Source organism: Sinohyriopsis cumingii, chromosome 17, assembly GCF_028554795.1.
Source record: "Sinohyriopsis cumingii isolate HCF-2022 chromosome 17, ASM2855479v2, whole genome shotgun sequence".
NCBI classification, from domain to species: domain Eukaryota; kingdom Metazoa; phylum Mollusca; class Bivalvia; order Unionida; family Unionidae; genus Sinohyriopsis; species Sinohyriopsis cumingii.
The window spans coordinates 18680904-18698431 of NC_142977.1; the positions used below are offsets into that span (position 1 = coordinate 18680904).

The 17528-nt window shown below is 35.8% G+C and overlaps 1 protein-coding gene across 1 annotated transcript in view; it reads left to right on the plus strand.

Annotated features, from left to right (window-relative positions):
• The window catches only part of LOC149777850 (glycosyltransferase 25 family member-like), a 45772-nt gene that overhangs the window by 14074 nt on the left and 14170 nt on the right, over positions 1-17528 (plus strand). Inside the window, exons 8-13 of the mRNA XM_089938918.1 lie at positions 1962-2003; positions 7645-7721; positions 8069-8175; positions 10810-10884; positions 12154-12211; positions 14957-15084. Of these exons, the coding sequence (XP_089795044.1) occupies positions 1962-2003; positions 7645-7721; positions 8069-8175; positions 10810-10884; positions 12154-12211; positions 14957-15084 (487 nt within the window). The remainder of the gene's footprint in view (positions 1-1961; positions 2004-7644; positions 7722-8068; positions 8176-10809; positions 10885-12153; positions 12212-14956; positions 15085-17528) is intronic.

The window sequence follows — 17528 nt, forward strand, 5'->3', positions numbered from 1 at the left end:
ATTGTTCCAGTATAAAATGAATTTATTCTCACATGGGAAGAATATAGTAGGTATTGGCATGACTTTTCATTTTTGGGGTTAAACTTTATTTATTGTATAGTTATGGTGGCAGTTAATATAGGTTATGAATATATTCATCTTTTGGGGTCCCGCTGCCACCCACTTTTTATGGCTACAATCCCTTGGCACCAACGAGTTTGTGTTCAAAACTACACACATAGAACAACCACCCCTCTAATGCAACCATCGGCCAGCATATTAGTGCAAAAGTGTCAAATTTACCCCTCACAAGTGGCCACATTTTATTTTAATATGTGTCCAGAACCAATTAATTCATACAGTAAGGTATGTAATCTATCGTTACTGATGTCTGTTTCCAAGTGTCAGGTTTTTGTTACTGAAAGAAGTGTTGGCTAAAGTCCATGTACCACTTAGTTTGATATCATATCATTATCTATAAACACTAACATTTACAGGAAATTGGGTCAACAATGTTGGGATATAGTTTTGGGCTTCAAACAGCTGTTGTGTGTCTTCTCAGATGAATATTATCGGACGTAATTAACAGGATCATAACGTTGTCAGCAGTGGCTAAATATTTTCTTGGGATTAACACAAAGAGAGAAATTGCCTTAAACAGGGTACCAGACAAGAACTGAAAAGTCATGTGACAGTACATGTATTACTTTATAAACAGACATTCCAAAGTGACATTTACAAATCAAAACCTTTGCAACAAGAATCAGCAATACCCCAGACAAAAAGCAAAGTTGAAATTGTTCACAGTTCACACTCACCAAGACTTCGCTGCAGATTTTTCCCTAGCTCCCAGTGCATTGGCAAACTTCATCTTCATTAGGTACCATGTTCAGAAACACCGAGATTTGTTCTTACGGCTAAGAGGGTGTTTTTATTGTCGGCATAGGCCTCTGAGATGCATACCTTCACAAAACCATTCTCAGAGACTCAGGAATTCATAAGGTTCACATACAGTGGCAGTGTTGCACCTTGACTGCAAGCTCACAATTTTGTCGCAATTTTTCTTCCTATGTCCACCAGATCTTGACCCTGTGTGCCTCCATGGGTGCACCTTTTTGTGATAAAAAGAATCAGAAACATTGTCAACGACTGTTCTTAAGTGGATGTCCATTGGTGACTGTGTTAGTGCTCACAGTGACTAGAATCACAAAAGGTGACACACTAATAAGATTGCAATGAATATGCCTTTCTTAACATGTATCTAGCAATGAAAACATTGAAGGTTTGTGATAGTCAGCCGAGTTACAAACTTAATGTAAAGTGTTTGATAGTCAGTAGTGTTACTTATTTTCAAGGTTAAAGTCATCCTTTGATGAGGAAGAATTTATTTTGAGGCTGAAATAATGACAAAAATACTAAATTTAAGCAATTACACAATCATTATTTTATGATTTATTGATGTGGAAATAGTAATTCAGAAAACATCAGTATTTATTGTAATGAATTCTGGTAGATAATTAGTGTGCACTAAAGTCAAATGAGAGCAAGTTGCATAAAAAGAAATATTCTGTGGTGCAGCTCCTAAAACAGCTTCTCTGGTGACAGCTAGAAACAATTGCTATGAATAAGCTTACATGTGATGCATCAACCATGCATGATATGTATACATATGTACTTGTTATTTCAGTTATGGCAACAGCATGGTTAAATTTAGTTAATCAAGTTGGGAAGTTCATCATTTGTTCACCAAAGCTATAAAAAAAAATAAGTTTTTGCCACATCTTTTAGGGATATTTTTAGCAACATGAGTGATAGAAGTCATCAGCTTAACAAAGTGGAAGCCATGTAAGAGTGGTCTCCTCATGTATAAAAGGATTTATGTCAATCATTTGAAGAAAGAAAAACTGGAAAAACTGTGCATTGTTTGTACTTTGTTATTACTTACAAAGAAATGTCTCATGCTATTTTAATTTCATTCTTAGATGCTGACAATCCTGGTGCAGGGGATGGAGTAGATTTCAAAGGTAATACAAAGTCTGATTCAGCATTATTAACCTCACTTTGACATAAAATCCATCACTCGGTATATATAACCTCACCATGAATTAAAATTCCTTGCTAGGCATTTTTTAACTAATCCTCATTTTAAACTGCCTGGCTACACTGATATAATAAAATCCCTGAATCACCCTCTTTAACTATATTGTAATAAAAAATTTAAATTCCCTGACTAGGCATATTCAATCATATGTTGATCTAAAATCCCTGACTCAGCATATTCAACCACGTATTGATCTAAAATGACTGAATTAGTATAATAATCACACCCAGACATAAGAATGATGAGAAAAAAATTGTGTGTTTACTTATCCTTAACAGGTGGTGAATAAAGTGGGATAAACAAATATGATTGAATCAGATATCATACCAGTTTTTTAAAAATATTCACACAAAGTTATTGTGCAGAAAAACCATTATAAGGAGAAAGGAAAATGATGCCTGTCAAATTTCCAATTTGGCCACTAAAGAGGCCATCTTGAAAATCATTATCACTACTGAATGGGTGGTCATAATAACCAATATGGCCACCATGGCAGCTATCTGGAAAATCTTACGTTTAGTCCTTCAAAATAGAAAGTCATATCAACATGGATTTCTCCTGGAAATACATTACCTAACCATATTACATCAGGATAACTGTTTGTGCAGCCTCTGAATCCAGTCCTCCTAGAAAGATGGAGAAAAAAAAACATCTTTCTGATCTTGTATTCCAGGCTGTCTCCCCTTTCTACCCACTAGGTGGCTACCAGTATATTGAGTTTAAACCAGTTTTTCACTTTAGCTCCACATGCTCCAACAATCCAGTTAATTCTGTCAAGCTATATATATTAAATTTAAACATCCACCTTTCTTTTTCACTGATACAGGAAATTAAAATATTTTTTCTGGTCAATGTGACCTTTTTATAAAGTCCAGTGAATTTATTCATATTTTTTATTATGGTACCTTTTGTTTTTGTCACATTTGACTTGAATTGCAACATATTTTTCAGCAGTGGAATTTTCCAGGCAGTCTTTAAGTATATATATATACATATCTTTCAGTTGATGCCACTATAACACTTGTATGTTCATTAGTACTTTCAAGACTGGACTATTGTAACTCAATTCTGTCTGGTTCATCTCAAATATCTACTTCAAGAAGTTCAAAACACAGCTGCTCGGATCATACTTAGGGTACCACGATCAGAGAACACCTCCCCACTGCTCTGTACCAAAAAACTGGCTATCCAGTTGATCCAAAATCAAACACAAAATTGGTTCTCTGTGCTACGTTTCAATGACAGCCTCCAGTCCAACATACCTATCCGACCTCACCCATGTGTACTCACCAGCAAGATACTTATGCTCCTCTTCTGACAATTGCATACTCATTATTCCCACTAAGAAAACAAAGTCATATGGACAACGTTCTTTTGCATACCAGGGCCCAGCAACGTGGAATTAATTGTAAACTGAACGTAGACACAAAGACACAGTGATCCCATTCAAGAATGCTCTTAAAACTCACTTATTTTGACTGCAAGAACAAACTTAAAGACCTAATAATGTTCCCCACCTAATATTTTCAGTATGTTTTGTATATTTTTTAATTTCATGGTGTGTTTTTTTTTAATTGTAATAATATCATTATATAGGTTTTTTATGTTATAGGTGTTGTCTAATGTTGTAAAGCACTTAAAGCTTCTAAAGATTAGGAGCCATACAAAGTCCTTAATATTACTATTATTATTATTATTATTATTGTTGCATGCACTTTATTTTCTTGCATTATAGAAATGACAACACTGCAGTAAAATGTAAGAGATTCACAGTATTAGAGAACTTTCATGAAAATGTGCCTGCAATGTACATAGTGCACTTCGTCACAAACTTTTAAGGTGTGTGCAGTGTGGACAGAGAATACATGGTTTAAGCTCACTGGAAAACAGCTCAAGGGCTGCAAAGAATAAAGAACAGTATCTATTTCTTCTCAGCATGAGATACTGACTTTACATCCCACTGCAGAATCTTTGATAGGTCTCATGTGGGATGCCAAAATGCCCTTTCTACTCATCATAAGGATTCAAAAGACGTTGCCAGATCTACAGTTTGAGCAAGAGACCATCCATTCCAGCCAGTAATTGGAATTGTGAATGCTCTGTAATAAAAATTAATATAACAATGCAGATCGACATCATTTAGAATATTGTCTCAGTCACCAAAAGTTGCAGAAATCACCAGATGTCTATTGAAAAGATTTGTGACCCCAGTAATGCAAAAGCCTTGATTTTCACGAGTCGGTTGCCACCTCGCTTCTTATCTTATTCAGATACATAATGTTCATAAATACCTAATATTGACAATGATGTTTCCGCTTGCGGCATGTCTACACCACTTTGTTATAAATTGGGTCAGTAAGTTTTCAATGCCACCTCCAAGCTGGTGAGAAACGTTATATTGACTTTCTCACTTCTTGACTTCTTGGCAATTTTTCACTTCGCTAAGGATGATAGTGAACACACACAGGATTCTGTGAGCCACACTGTAGCTATTGCCCTGATGGCCTTATGCAGTCCTGATTTAGTCGGGCAAGATACACTCTTACACTCATTCTCTCTGAAGTCCCACCCTGCTGCAGTCTTGCACACCCTCCCATTCTGGTGTTCCTTCCTTTTACATGGTCAAATTGAGGACATAGCAGGTGGCACAAGAGATGGCCCTACATCTGTAAGTGCAAGCTCCTTTATCCAGATATCCTACTAAGGGTTCTTTCCAAAGAAGGGACAGTTGTCAGCAGGGATGCAAAAGGGGAATTTCCCAAAGACGACATAATAGCCATGGTCTGGTAAATTATAGGAGGTCATACACCTCTACTTCCCACCGTAAATCAGTGAGAGGAGATAGAAAACAATGTTTCTCCTCTAATCCTTCTTCCACCTGTCAGTGATTTAAACTTTCCCCTGCCCGCTACAACCCACCTGTGGCCACCAGACACCTTTTTCATCAGGCTTGGATCAATCTCTTTCCACAATGATTGGGTGATACTAGTTATTACATTGATTCCGTGATACAAGTTATTACAATGATTGGTTGATACAAGTTATTACAATGATTGGGTGATACATGTTATTACATTGATTGGGTGTTACAAGTTATGTCAGAGGAGCATAAAATATCATTTATCAGACCTCCTCCACTTTTGACATCCCACTTCATAACAGAGACCCCAAGCAATCACATGAAGGTGGGTAAATCTTTCACTCATAAAGCAGGAAGTTGTACAAAAGCCATACACTCAAGGCTTTTACTCTAGACTGGTGATGAAGTCCATTGGCAAATTGAAACCTGTATTCGACCTCAGCAGGCTCAGTTGACTTATTTTGACCCTAAAATTTAAGATGCAGATTGCATTTCATTGATGAATATCTGATCAGCTTAGACTTGTCCAACGTGTAGTTTCACATCTTCGCTTTTCCTGTCAGGGCACAGTATATCAGTGCTGTACTTTTCCTTTCGGATTCAACCGCAGCCCTTGGGGCTTCACAAAAACATCAGGCTGTGTAATCTCAAGGTTCAGGACAACCTCCTGCACAGAGGCATAACATTCTTCAAAAACATTGGGTATGTTCAATTTTGGTCCAAGACATGAACAACCCTTTTTCACTCATGTGCAATCTAGGTGAATAATAAATGTGGAGAAGTTGGATCTTATTCCTCTCTCCCAAACTCAATGTAGGCATCATACACGCGTCGGAGATGAATTCAAACAAAATGTTTATTTTGGCGAGGGAGTGTCTTGGCTTGTTCAGTTCTACAGCAGATTTGTTACAATTTGGCTGCATTTACATGTGTCCTCTACAAATGGCTTTTGCGATCTAGATCAGAATATTACAGTACCAACCCACTTCATAAACTTCCTTTTCCAGTGGCAAGACTGGAATTGAATCACATCAGGAATACTCCTCAAAACCCAGAACTATAAATCTTGATTTGTACAGATACCAATTAGTCATGTTGGGAAACCTACTTGCTACTGGACTTTACAATGATCAATGACAAGTGTATGTGTCAAGAGATGGCGCTTCACATCAATCAACCTCCTGGAATTGAAAGCCATCTTCAATGTATCCAACACTTGGGTAGAACACTTGCATGGACATACAGTCCTAATACTGTCAGACATTTCTGTAGTTGTCATGTATCTTCTGAAACAGTGTCATAGTAAGGTATTACCTTCAATTTTGTGCCCAGTACCTGATAGATATTCAGGTCCACCAAATACCATGATGGTTCAACATTTGTGGAGCAGAGGACAACTATTCCACAATGAGTGGTCTCTCCATCCCTCTACATTTTAATCGAGTTTGCACCCTATGGGGCTACGTGATGATAGATCTTTTTGTACCAGGGTGGAATAAGAAATCACCCACCTTTGTCTTCCTCTTTTCTGGACCCAGAATCATGAGCCGTTGATGCTCTATCAGTCACATGGGCCTACACCTTCCCTCCATCTGTCCCAATATCAATATTTGTCCAGAAAACGAGGGACACAAATTGCCAGGTAGTTCTGACCACCCCTTTACAGTGGGACAAGTCCTGGAGCCTTGATTTTAATTCCCTGGAGAAAAACATACCTTGGAAATTCATAGCTAGCCTCACCCTATTAGTAGAGCATGCATCCTCCTCATGACTGACACTGGTAGAGGTAGGCTGCTCAGCATTTCTCTTCCTCCTCTTACTTATTCTCCTAAATGTAATGCATTTAGGTGTGTGTGTGATTAGGATTTTTAATGTAGCTTTAACAATTTTTCAGTCATATTGCTACGATGTCTGCAGTGTCGCAGTTTATAGTGATGTCTAGCATGGGGCATCATGCCACAGACATGTAGCATGATGTCCCACCCATTCACATTATCTTGACACCAGGCTGACCAGTCCTAACACTAACCTCTTAACGCTGAGCGCCTAGCAAGGCAGCTGTTAGTACCATTTTTGTAAGTCTTTGGTATGACTCAGCTGGGGTTCGAACCAACGACCTCCTGCTTCCAAGGCGGACGCTATAACCATTTGGCCACTGGCATGTTTGCAAGAGAAATCATATATTTTAGTAAATTATGTTTCTCGTATAAGTCTTACCTTTTCACATTACAAATAATCCCTTCCATGCTTTCCCACAATGCGAACATCCTTTAAGTTCTCGCTCAAATAAACCCCAAGGCAGGTTTAAGGCAGATTTTCTGGTAGCAATTTGGCTAGTAGAAGGGGAGATAACCCATAAGAGTTGTTTCCCTTCATCTAGCTCTGTATATACACAGAAACGATGTTTTTCCGTCTTTCAGGGGAGGGATGCATTCAAAGGTAATCTACTCAAAATTTTGATTTTTGACAAAAGAATATGATATCTAGTTTTTCTGAAATGAAAATCTTGCTGATTTGCAAAAAACTCCCTGGTTTTGCTCTGTAATATAGAGATAGTTTCAACTTGAACTATATGTTAGAAAGAAACAAATTTCTTATCTTTTTTTTTAATTTATCTATATTTTTTTCAGTCAGTAGAGTGTCCACCCTTGGAGAGACTAGTTAGTTTTGTCGATTTTTTTTGCACAAGTCATTTGTTTTTCAGTGGAAGGTGCTGGCTACAGAAAATCTCCCCATATGACAGTCAAACCACTACCTGCTGATAAAATGGGCTTTGATGAGGTAAGAATTTTTCTCAGGAGAAATTTTGATACAGTTTCCTTATTCTGACTGAAAGATTAAAATGTATAATTAAGTGTCATTATTTTTTTGTTCTTCACTTTCTGAAGTTTCACTAAACCAAGCAACATCTAAAATTAGCTCAGATTTCTTATCCATAATGTTTTTGATGTCTGTTGATGGGTGGGTGAGGGAAAAATAAATTGCTATTCCACTCCAGTGAATATTATCAAAAATATTTCTCTTAGAACATGCAGTAATTCATGGCCTCACATGAAATATGGTTGGTTAAAAGTAAGTGCTGTACAATTTATTTTATATAAGTTATTTACAGGATGCTTCTTTGGCAGGTATACTTGATTAACCTTATTCGAAGACAAGAACGCAGAAAAAGAATGCTATTAAATTTTGAGGAGCTTCAGATAAAGGTCAAAATCATTGATGCTGTGGATGGAAAGTAAGTCGCAATATACTGGATTCATTTTTTCATGAGCAGTTTTATTTCTTTTTAGCATATCTAACAAATATTTTAAAGTGAAGCACTGTGAATTTAAATATTTTTCTTGGTCTTTACAGATGACTTATATTTGATTGGGATTTTACATTTGTCATTGTTAGCAATCAGAAAACCCTGGAAATTTTTTATGCAAAGAAAGGAAAGAATTAATAGTAAATTTATTTTATGTGTATTGGGTCAGAAGTCATTTAATGTAGACACATTGGGCACACAGAATATGTTGAATACGAGAGTTTGTGGGATTGCGTGGATTAAGTGACGTTTAAATTTTCAAGATTTTGATGTAAATATTTTAGTAAAGAAATAATTTTATTTCTTTCAACGAATTTTGGGGTGGGGTTAGTGTAGAAGACCTAAAATGACACTTTTCAAATTAGGAAATATATGATCAAGAGTCTGGGATTTGATTTGTCCACCAGCAGGTAGAGAGTATATTAAATCATGTTTTCTTTTCATCTGTTTGTCTGTTTCTGATTTCATTTCCACACTATAACCCAAGTCATCCACCATCTACAGTTGTGGATGGCTTGCACTTGGACTTAGGAAGAAATTATTGAGTTAAAAGTTGAAAGGTTAATCTCAGTGACTGAAAGAAATAAAATATACTGGGTTTAAGGAAGAAATGGATGATTTTAAGGCCTAAAAGGTCAAGATTCAAGGCATTGAGTCTGAAAGAGAAAAATGATTTCTGCACAGTAATGGATTCTCCATCTACAGTTACCAGTATTTGTTGATTTGACTTGGGTTAAGGAAGAAGTCTAGATTTGAGTGTCCAGTGGTCAGGGTCACTAACTGAAAAACGAAAAGCAATCCTTCCTAATACTAGTTATATATCATATTCCGGAACCTGACTTTGTGGACGACTTGCACTTGGAATAAGGATGAAATCTGTTGAATTTGGGTTATGAAGGTCATGGTCACTCTGACAGAAAAAACAAAAGTGGTTGCTGCACAATCACAGGTATGAACCAAACACAGCAGATGGTTTTCAATGCTGAAGGCTGGGGTCACCATAACTGAAAGAAAAAATCTGGTTTCTGCAAAAATATTTAAGTTCTTGATCATGTACCATCACCAATGTTTGTAACTGATTTACAAGTAAGAAGCCTATATAATTTGGGGTCTAAAGGTCAAAGGTGAAGATCACTGACCAAAAGAAGGAAAACAAATTGCATAATAATTTTAGTTTTTGTCCAATGTTTGTGCAGGAATTTTAGTGAAGGTATATATAAAAGCCTTGTTTATTTTGTATTTGTTCAACCCTATGCACTGTTTCCTCCATACATTCACAGATTTGTCACAGATGTTTTGATCTTTCATTGCTCCAAAGGGCTTCATGTATCTTGTTTGTCATACAAGAAAAGCATATTGAGAAGAAACATGGATTTTGGTGTGGGGATATATATGTCTGTGACTGCATTTTCTTAGTTTTAGAAATTTTATTCTTGCAGGCTCCTCAGTGGGAATTACCTCCCTTTGGTAGGTTAACACCATTGCTTCAGTGTGGTAAATTGGTGGTAAAATGCCACCAGGTGAAAACCATACCCTTGATGATAACTTTATGACTGTTAATTTAGATAATTATATTTATGCTGTTCTTTACTCTTATTTGTCTTTTATGCAGAATCTAAAGATTTTGTCTAATATTCCAGAGGGATAAAGAAACTATTCAGATTCTTTACTTTCATTGATGGAAACTGAGGTAGATGACTTTATAAAACAGCACATGAGTAGACCTCATGATATATTAGTAATGTCTCAGTACAGTGCATCTGAATCAACACAGTCTGGTTCATTTACCATCATTCTTTGAGATTTCATTGCATGCAGTTGGAACTAGTCAGGGTTCTTGTGTAATAGTCTAGAAAGATGATGCTCCATGGCTTGCATGACCTGGGGGTAGCATTATATTCTGAAAGAGCATGAGCTGTGTTCCAATTATTTCCACCAAATGCAATAAAACCACTTGAGGGACCACAGCTAAAACCTGTCTTATGAGGGCACTTATGATAAAACAGTGAAACCTGCCTATAAAGGACAGCCAAGAGTCAACATTGAGACCTGTTAGTAAAGAGTAGCACATTAAGACCTATCAATAAACACCCACTGAATGTTAGTAAAGCTTGTCTATAATGGATACACAAGGGATCATAGTAAAATCTTTATGTAAACAAAACTCCAAGGACCATTAAAACCTGTTTATAAACAACATTACAGGGACCAAACTGAAACCTATACTTAAGGATCAACAATGAAACATATCTATAATAGACACTCATGAAACTTAAGTGAAACCTGCCTGTAAGGAGTACTCATTAGACCTTAGTCAAACCTGTCTATTGAGGACATTCATGGGATCATAGTATATTATGTCTATAAAGGACACATGGGACCACAAAATGTTCTTTATGACAAGGTGTCACATATAACAAGGTACAATTGATCATAAATAACAGGAATGGATCCATGAAAGTCAGTCTGTTACTGAGGTCTCTGACAAGAAAGGTCTTGCTATATACAGCTTTTGGTGTTAAAAATTGACCATTAAAATATTTTCTTTTTTTTTTCTCACAGACAGTTAAATGACAGCTACATAAAGGAGAAAGGAATAGAGATGTTACCTGGCTTTGCCGATCCATATCATGGCAGGTTTATAATTACCTTTCTTTTTTCACGAGCAAGAGTACATATCTGAAGAAGATAACATAAACCGACACACAGTACCCCTTCATTACTATGATTTCCCTTGAAGCCATAATATGCCATATTATAGTGAAACTGCCTTATACCACTACATGAATGGGATCTGTGACCATTGTTACCTGATGACGGGTATTGTGTTAACATTTATCATGAAAGGCCTTATTGCAAAGTAATGCTGTGTATGTGACACTTTGATGTGCCCTACCCTTTTAGGGACCCCTTTTTAATGATATAAATTTATCTTACAATTTCATGTTTGACTGCATACTTATGTTCATCTTTTCACATTGACAGAAGTATATTTTTTCAGATCCATTTTTTATATTTCTTATTAAGATTAACTATATTGGTTTGAAGATTTATCTTTTTATTTCCCTTGTAATCTGCATTTTTCCCAAGCTACTTGTCTTTTTTTGTAAACCTTTGTACGCAGATTTCATTATTAAAAAGAAGGCTTTAATGATTGAAAAATATAGTGTAATGTAAATTTTCATTCCAGTCACTTATCAAGATGTATATTGTTTTCTAATTAGATCATGCACCTCATATTTGTATATAATATTAACTTAGTGTATTCATTTGATCATGTTCTCATGTCAGTGAAGCCTGGCTTTTCCTTTATATCATTTTTATTATACAATGTAAAGGATTGATCATATAAAGAGAATATTAGGTATGATCATTAAAGTACCATTGGGCTCTTGGTTCTCTTTTTCAAAGACATTATTTGTGATAAAAATAAGTATGATTACCTAAACACTGTTGGTATGTTGCAGACCGTCGAGGTAACAATACACTTAATTGGTAATTGTTTTAATAAGCAACCCCAGCCTAAATTTCACCACCAACTTATGTCCGACATAAAATTGTCTAGTCAGATGTCTTAAGTCTAATTTAACATTTATGTTGGTGAAATTAAGTCCTGGCATCACACCTGTGTTCTAACAAACATTTCTTTAAACGTTTCTTTAAATTATGTTCCAGGTAGTTGTGGCAGTTAATTTCGTGCTAAGCCCAATCTATTAAACTGAATCTTCAATACCCAAGATTTCATTACCAAAATCAAATAAACTTGTTTCCATTAACATTGTTGACAGCGTGAAAAAAAGTGTTAGCTAGTATAATTTTATTTGGTTCTGGCTAAATTCAAACTAATTTGTATTGTTTTTCTGTGGTTTCGGATAATAAAATCAAAAAAACATTATTTTTTTGTAGGCCATTGAAAATGGGAGAAATTGGATGTTTCCTCAGCCATTATCGCATTTGGGAGGATGTAAGTACTAATGTGATCAAGAAACAAAGATGTAAATAAATTCATTGGTTATGACTTTCTAAAGGGGTGTATAAAACCTGGTTCAGTGTAGTCATTAAGGCCCAGTTCCAGGTAGTCATTTGTTCCCTGGTCCAGTTAGTAATTAGGGCACCGATTAAGGTAGTCATTAAGGCACAACTCTGTAGTCATTAGGGTACCACTCAAGGTGGTTGTTAGGACACAGCTACAGGTAGTCATATGGCAGCACTAAAGGTGATTATTAGGTCACAGCTCAAAGTTGTCATTAGGTCACAGTGGAAGGTGGTCATTAGGGCACCACTGAAGGTGGTTATTAGGGCACATCACAAGGTAGTCATAGGGCACAACTCAAGATAGTCATTAGGGCACAGCTTAAGGTAGTCTTTAGGGCACCACTGAAGGTGGTTATTAGGGCACAGCTCAAGGTTGTCATTAGGGCACAGCTTAAGGTTGTCATTAGGGTACAGCTTAATGTAGTCATTAGGGCACAGCTTAATGTAGTCATTAGGGCACAGCTTAAGGTTGTCATTAGGACACAGCTTTTGATAGTCATTAGGGCTCGGCTCAAGGAAATCAGCACAATCTTATAGCAGTCACTGTTGTCAGTCCAGCTAGCAGTCTGGCTATAAACATTTTGGTTTCCACAAGCAAACTTTACTGGGAATACCATATATCCTGACTTACAAGTTGAGTCCAGCTGCAAACAACTTGGATCATGATCTGCCATGTAATAATGTTCAGGCAGAACAGGTTCTGTGTTGTTTCTTCTGCTGATTGCTACAACTAAGTACATAGACCTAGATCTGTAAGCACATTATGTGAAGGCCAGTCTGGGTCTGTGCAGTTTACAGTTAGACTCAATTATGAGTGAGTCTATTTGGCAGTAAGATTTCAAGCAGATTTTGGTTTATAGCTTTATGTTGATAACACCTTGAATGAGTTAGATTTTCAGTTGTAGAGGATATATGGCCTCAAGTTGTCATGATTGCCAAGTTTGTTTTCCAGAATATAACTTTACTTTGGATTGTTGGATTTCAGATTTGGCATGCAGTTTTATACTGACGTGACCATTGTTGGGTTTGCTTTTCAGCATTCTTTAACATAATTTACAAATGTTATTGCTTCTAATTTCCCAGCCTTCTAACATTTTCTGAAACTTTGCAACAAGTTGTTGGACTAAAATCAAATTTGGCATGAAGCTTTATACTGATGGGACTTTAAAAGTGTGATTTTCAGTATTCCATAACATTTACAGGATTTATAGCCCCTTATTTCCAATCCTTCTAACTCTGGTTTCAGCTACATAAGTGTGATTGCCAGCATTTTACATCATTTTATAGAGTTATGGCCCTTTGATACAGGATATACTCCCACTTTTATCCACAAAGTTTCTATGCTCAATGATCTACTGAACAAATTGTAGCAAGTGTGGGCCAGATATGGGCCCAATTCCCCATAAAATATTCATGCTTAATTTCCCAATTTTACATTCCTCATGAAATACCCCTAACTTATTTATAAAGATCAAAGACAGGCACAAATAACATTACAAGCAAAAATAAAGTCTTGGAGACACCAGTATCTTCATTTTTTGTGTACTGGAAAATTTCCCAACTCGGTCTGATTGCATGCAGTTTTCCCAATTCCATGACCATCAGCCCAAAGTCAAAAGATGGAAGGAAAATCCTGACTAATGTCTTAGCTAACAAAGGATTTGACAGTTGTGTAAGGTTTGAAGCAGTTTAATCACTATGATGTCAGTTGTGGTAGATAATTAGTTTCCGAGATCTGAACATTGTGTAAAATTCAGAATCCACAGAATCAATACCTTAGCGGTTTTAGAAACTTTTCTTTTATTTCACTAACCAAACTCTTTATATTTTATATCAAGTGTGTAACAAGTTCTACCATAATTGCTCTTATTAAGCACTCTTGACAGTCCTTTTAATAGAATTTTGAAGTTATGTTTCTTTGAAGAAGAAAAAAATTCCTATTTTTTTTCTTCAACAAAATATCAATTTTGTAGCCATTTTTGTTTTACATCATATTAATATACTAATAAACTGGTATGGAATGATATTACACACCAATACAGTTACTGATGGTAGATCTTAACTATAACAATTTAATCCAGATTTTAAAATCCCAAGTTAAACTAACCTTATATCAAATTATGTTTATTAAACAAAATAAACCAATACAACAGATGGGTGGTGGCAGTTTAATGTTTGTTTTATAAATCTGTTATTGTACACAGCTAAAAGTAATCGCAATTGCCTGTAATGGTCACTTTTCTACCTGCTTGCACAACAAATAATGCAGCTATGAAATAAGTATGCTATCAATTCAACATTTGCCTGGTAAATGGAACATTTTAGTATGATATGGCTTTAAATTGGCCAACACTATAACAATTTACATGTAAATATATTTCATTAGCAATAAATCTGTATATTCAACGGATATTGTGTACTAGGGTTTGTAATTGTGATATGTTTTGTATTGGAAATGAGTGACTTGTATCCATCCATATTCAGTTTAATTTCATATATTTATGAACCAGTAGAATTTTTATTTTGTAGTTTTGGCAGGTTGTACAATTAATTAAACAGTACATAAATTTAACCCCTACATGGAAATTCAGTTTTCAAAACTGAGAATTACAGAATTTTGAAAGAAGGAAATTAATCCATGTTATTTTCTCAAGATTTTGTTTCCATTTCTCAGATGGTAAAAAACAACTACCAAAAGGTTGTAGTGTTTGAAGATGATATTAGATTTGAGCCATACTTTCGAACCAAACTAGAGGCCCTGATGGAAGAAGCTGGGAAGAAAGTACCAGAGTGGGATTTGATGTGAGTGATCAGCAGTTTCGGGGGGCAGTAGCAATTGTCTCATTTTTATTTTGACTTTGTTTTTGTATACTTGCTTATAAGTTGACCCACCCCACCCCCAGCCACATGTCTATTTTAGGGCTGCAATAGGCCAGTTTCTCTTCAACCCTTATATAAGTCAGTTTGTATTTTGCAAGTCAGATCCATCAGAAAGAGTGACTTCTCATCGGTGAATTATGTTTTGCACTTTGGAAAACTAAATGAGCCGAACGAGAGAGAGACCATTAAATCCGTTAAAATCCATGATATTGACATTTTAAATCCATTTATATGATAATTAAATTAATTTAGTTATAAGTCACATGCCTTTAGAATAATAGTTCAGAATGATCCAGTTCACAATATCCCATGATATGGTAATTCCACATGTCTTACAACAAAGTTAAGTCCACAGGTTTGTGAGCCACAGTATCCCATTAATGTCACTATCTGATGTCATCTGTTACGAAGTCCAGGAATTCGTAATCATCTGATAACATTCTGAAATCCTCCAGTGTCATCTAGACATTGTAAATCATTATTGTCTAGTCATCATAAATGTCATCCGACCTCATTGCCTAGGCTTAGTGTCTGAGCTTGGGCTCTGCAATAGTGCTTTGATCATATATTCTTTGAATCTATTAAAGGCTGCAACTGAAAACATGTCAAAATTGCATGGCACAATCACAGGGAGAGGGAGTTCAAATGACCACCCTTTTACTTGGCACTGAGCAAGTATAAAACTCAGGCTGGATCAAAGGGTTGTCGTGTGGGAAAACAAAAGGTACTGCCTTTACAAGGTAAAGGATTAGGGTTATACATTAATGAGGAAAATGTAAAACTCTACTTGGCACTGAACATCTACACATATGAAATTTTTGGTTCAATCAAAAAGATTGTCTACTTGAAAACAAAGTGAGTATTTCGTTTACATGCCAAGAGCTTTTTGTGTCTTATACACTTGCAGAAAACTTGAGAAATTTCCTTCGGGAATTAAGTCCAAAACATTTATTGTATCAAATACAGCATTTGTGCAGCAGAACACAAACATTAATACAAATATAAGTTGTTAGGGCTCCACTTTGCTTTGGATAGTATTTAATTGAACTGTAATATTTTCATATTAATAAGATCAAAATATCTGTCGATAACAAGTATTGTGTAATGAATACCATTATGAAATCAGTGTTTCCCTTTATGCACATTTGTACATCAGGGATGCATGCTGTAGAAAATTGATGCACACATTTTGTTGCTGTACGTTTTTTTTATGCAAAGGATTTTCATAATGTGATCAGGATTTATTTAATACCCGATGCATTGGACGATGGATGGCATTGTATATACCTAGAGCATGGGCATTGACTGGTTCCCCGCTTTGTTTGCTCCCTGCCTTGCGCTCCTCTATTCATATAGCAGAGTGCAATGCATGGAACATACGAAACAATGAACCAGACTAGCATCATGCGATTTCCATCGAGCTCAGCAAGCTGTCATCTAGATGTTTAACCTCAATGCTTGTTGCACAAGAAAATGATCTCCAGATTAAAACATCGTGCACTAAGAATCATTAGCGAAGAAAGTGAAAGAAGCAGAACACAAAAGAGTAACTGTGGATTTAACTTTAATGAAAAACGGAGAAAATAATTCCCCTGACTGGAATACAGCACATCCATTAGGATTACCAGTGTGACTTCTGATCACGTGATTGCGAAGACTGCAGAAGTGAATAGGGTTTTAGAATTTTTAAAAATCTGCACTTGTTCGCCCCAAGATATCTGGAAAACACATTATAACCCAAGACATTCTTTCACAACAAAGAAATCAGTAAACTTGCAGAGACAAATGTGTTATTTGGATTACAAAGTCAGCGGGTCATTGCAGCTTTTGTTGGTTTTTAACTTTGTTGCAATAAAAGAAAGATCTTAAAGTTCAAGTTTAACTTATTAGAAAGAAGAAGAATCATTATCCTCCTTGATATTTGGATAAATGTGTTCTAGGACAAAGTACAATGAAACCAATGATAGTACACATTTTATGAAAGGTAGTAAATTAACTGCCATTTGGTTAAAAAGATTTATTTGGCTTTTTGTATTGGCTTGTGTGTAATGTGTTGGGCTATAATATTGCTTCATATTGATTATAAGGAGACTGTTAAAAGTACGACTTTAAAAGAAAAATGAACTACAGTAGTCCCCCTCTTATAAGGCCACCCCTAGTGCAGCAGGGAAGTGGCCTTATAATGAGGGTGGCCTTTCTAGAGGGGGATGACAAATGCAAATAGTAAATACATATGAAGAAAGTCACAAATACATTTAATTCTAAAACATTTAATATTTTCAATAAAAAATCACATGCATGTTGTGAAATAAATGTAAAACAAACTGTGTCATCATTTTCAAAAGAATGCAATGAATAACCATTGA